This window comes from Hyperolius riggenbachi, chromosome 8, assembly GCF_040937935.1.
Source record: "Hyperolius riggenbachi isolate aHypRig1 chromosome 8, aHypRig1.pri, whole genome shotgun sequence".
In the NCBI taxonomy this organism is placed as follows: Eukaryota; Metazoa; Chordata; class Amphibia; order Anura; family Hyperoliidae; genus Hyperolius; species Hyperolius riggenbachi.
Window position 1 is genome coordinate 28,459,102 of NC_090653.1, and position 3,634 is coordinate 28,462,735.

The 3,634-nt window shown below is 38.4% G+C and overlaps 1 protein-coding gene across 1 annotated transcript; it reads right to left on the reverse strand.

The window, feature by feature from the left end:
* Nucleotides 1-481: 481 nt before the first annotated feature.
* On the reverse strand, nt 482-3,424 carry LOC137527226 (olfactory receptor 5B12-like). The gene is made up of 3 exons (XM_068247731.1): nt 3,060-3,424; nt 2,528-2,906; nt 482-640 (listed from the first exon to the last, which is right to left on the reverse strand). The coding sequence occupies exons 1-3, from the start codon at nt 3,422-3,424 to the stop codon at nt 482-484; spliced, it is 903 nt and encodes a 300-aa protein (XP_068103832.1).
* Between the last annotated feature and the right edge of the window lie 210 nt (nt 3,425-3,634).

Consider the following 3,634-nt stretch of genomic DNA (forward strand, 5'->3'; position numbering starts at 1 on the left):
CTCGCCCACATTCTTTAAAAAAACCATTGCCATTCCTCTTTCGTGATATGTTTAGTTTCTCGCTCATTGAGACTGAAGTCCCATCTGAGCCTTCTAGGTATATAACCGCCTTTACTTTGCTTTTCAAGTGATACGATCTCCCACCATAATGCAAGCTTTTTTTCTGAAATAAACCCCAAATGTTTAAATTGTGACTCTAGATCATTATCAGCAATCTGCGCATTTTGATCAAAAACCTAATTGATGTCCACCGATCTGTTTTCCAGAGAATCAAAGACATAATGAGTCGCCTCCATCTCATGCATGAAGAGCCGTTCTGTATAGATATGGAAACAATATAGTAATATATACATTTTTAACCATAACATTAAACTGTGGATCTAAAAGTATCTTTAAGGAGAAGAAAGATAGATAAAAGTGTTTATCTCATGAGTTTGTTTTCCCTTAGGGGTTCTCTTTAAGCTCGGTTTCCAGCTACTCATCAAACAACGAGCATAAAATTCTTAAATTTCCTCTGTACGGCAGACTTCACATCTTTGTTCTTCAAGCTGTATATGAAGGGGTTTAGCATGGGAACCACAGCTGAATTGAATAAAGACAAAAGTTTACTGTACTTGAAGGTGCCACTTGGGGTCAAATACTGAGAAACAATAGATACATAGAGAATGAGGACAGAAGTTAGGTGTGAGGAACACGTGTAGAAGGCTTTCTTTCTCCCTGTGCTAGACTTAATCTTCATCATGGTGGCAATGATGAACACGTAGGAGGTAAAAGTGTCACCATGTAATAAATGTCAGAATGTAAATCGGGGATTTAAAAGATTTTACAATGGGAAAACACTGACTAAATCATTTATACATAATTGTTGTAAAAATGAAGCACTTTTTTATTAAATTATTTTCACTGGAGTTCCTCTTTAAACATCTCAATATAATGATTGTTTGATAACAGAGAATTGAAGGTGGGGTTGTTCTTCAGCCCCATCTTCAAATATTGTCCATTTACACTGACATCGACAGTGGAGGTGGTAGGGTCTATATTGTTAACAAAAAACCTTTTTGATGCTTGACCTCCTAGCAAATTTTTGAACGTCTATAAACATCTGAAATTTGTTAGGAGCCTTAGGGAGTGTATATTTAAGACACTTGTCTAATCATTCTAATTCAGCTTCATCGAGTTGTTTGCTACTCAAGTTAAAAATCCCTTGGCCTACTCTCCTTTCCTTCTTTTGTTGTCTCCTCTGGAGTTTGATGCCTCCCCTCTTTCCTCTATTTCTTCTTCCAGTGACCTTTTGTTTCTCTCCTTTGGTGTGGGTCTGTCCTCCAAAAAACACTTGGGTCCTCACTAGCTATTGGACTCTCTATTGTTGGGATATCCAGTGCAGAAAAGCGGTTGTACACTGGCGGGTAGTATTTGGGTGAGGGGCAACTGGATTGTACCGAGGTTTTAGTTTCCAAAAACGATCTTTTGGTTGATAAGGTTTGGGATAAAACCAGTTAGGTTTTTTCGGGAAGACAGAAGGTGGTTTAAATTGCAAGGGGCGCTTGAGGGGCCTGAAATTGGTGCTTATTGCTCTTTTAGGATGAAAATTCTTATACGGTGTATCATATGTAAAATGTCTCTGTGATGGTTGTTGAGGAGTTTTTGGGGTTCTCGGATATCTCTGTATTGGGTTCCTTGGTGCTTTAGGATATCTCTGTACTGGGGCTGGGCAAGGTGCCTCAGGACAAGAATCATTAGATCCCTCCACCGACTTTGGTTGGAGTTGCCATTTATAGGCGTTAGTTTGGATATAATCGTTATAGTCCCGCACATATTTCTTCTGTTCTTTAGCTCTTAGGTTCTCATCAACCCTTATAAGGTGAGGTTGGAGGTCACAAGAGATTTTCTTGTAATCATCCAGTAACCGAAAAGAGTGCAGTTTTTCTCTGATCCTATCTATATTTTTATTTAGTTCCTGCATTCTGAGTCTTTTAGCTTTTAATAGTCTCTTAATTAATAAGTTCTCGCCAACATTCTTTAAAAAACGTTGCCATTCCTCTTTCGTGATATGTTTAGTTTCTCGCTCATTGAGACTGAAGTCCCATCTGAGCCTTCTAGGTATATAACTGTCTTTACTTTGCTTTTCAAGTGATACGATCTCCCACCATAATGCAAGCTTTTTTTCTGAAATAAAGCCCTAATGTTTAAATTGTGACCCTAGATCATTATCAGCAATTTGTGCATTTTGATTAAAAACCTTATCGATGTCCACCGATCTCTTTACCAGATCAATCGAATACATCATGAGTCACCTCCATTTCATGCATGAAGAGCCATTCCGTATAGATATGGAAACAATATAGTAATATATACGTTTTTAAACATAACATAAAACTGTGGAATATCTAAAAGTATCTTTTAGTAGAAGAAAGATAGATAAAAGCGTTTATCTCATCTGTTTGTTTTCCCTTAGGGGTTCACTTTAACCTCAGTTTCCAGCTACTCATCAAACAATGAGCAAAAAATTATTAAATTTCTTCTGTACAGCGGACTTCACATCTTTGTTCTTCAAGCTGTAAATGAAGGGGTTTAGCATGGGAACCACAGCTGAGTTGAATAAAGACAAAAGTTTACTGTACTTGAAGGTGCCACTTGGGGTCAAATACTGAGAAACAATGGATACATAGAGAATGAGGACAGAAGTTAGGTGTGAGGAACATGTGTAGAAGGCTTTCCTTCTCCCTGTGCTTGACTTAATCTTCATTATGGTGGCAATGATGAACACGTAGGAGGTAAAAGTCAGGAGAAAAGGGATGAATATCGCTACTAAACCTCCATCTATGAAGATCACCATTTCTACAATTGAGGTGTCACTGCAGGAAATTTCCATCAAAGGTAAGAGGTCACAGAAGAAGTGGTTGATTCTGTTGGAAGTATAACAAGAGAACTGAGATATTAGGGTGACCGGAGTAAGAATATGTAGAAAACTAAACACCCAACAAAACAAGGCCAAAACAGCACAGACTCTACCATTCATGAGAATTGAAAAATGCAACGGTTTGCATATGGCGACATACCTGTCGTAGCCCATGGATGTAAGCAGCATTAAATCATTGCAGGCAAACCATGTGAAGAAATATAGTTGAGTCATGCAGTCAATAAAAGATATTTCATGATCTCCTGTTACAAAGATATCAATGCTTTTATGTAGTGTAATGGTGGTGTAACCGATGTCAAGAACAGACAGGTTACCCAGGAAGAAGTACATGGGAGTGTGGAGAAGAGGGTCCAGGAAAACCAGCAGAAGAATGACTATGTTGCCAACAAGAGTGGTGAGATACATGACAAGAACCAGAAGGGATATCGGAGCCTCTAACTCCGGGATGTCTGAAAAGCCATTGAGTATGAAGAAGGTCACAGCTGTCTTGTTCTTCTCAGTCATGGTGTATTACATTTTCGGATTGCACAAATGCCTCAAAAAAAGAGCAAACTAGGTTTGGCTGTCAAATCACCTATGCAGTTCAAGAGCTGATATTTTGATTCAAAATCCATTGGGGAAGCAGAATCGTCTTAGGAAGGCAGACAGGAACAGTCAGATAGGACACAGCAAGTCTTATTGTAAAATAGGCATTGGACAATACATTAGGAAAAA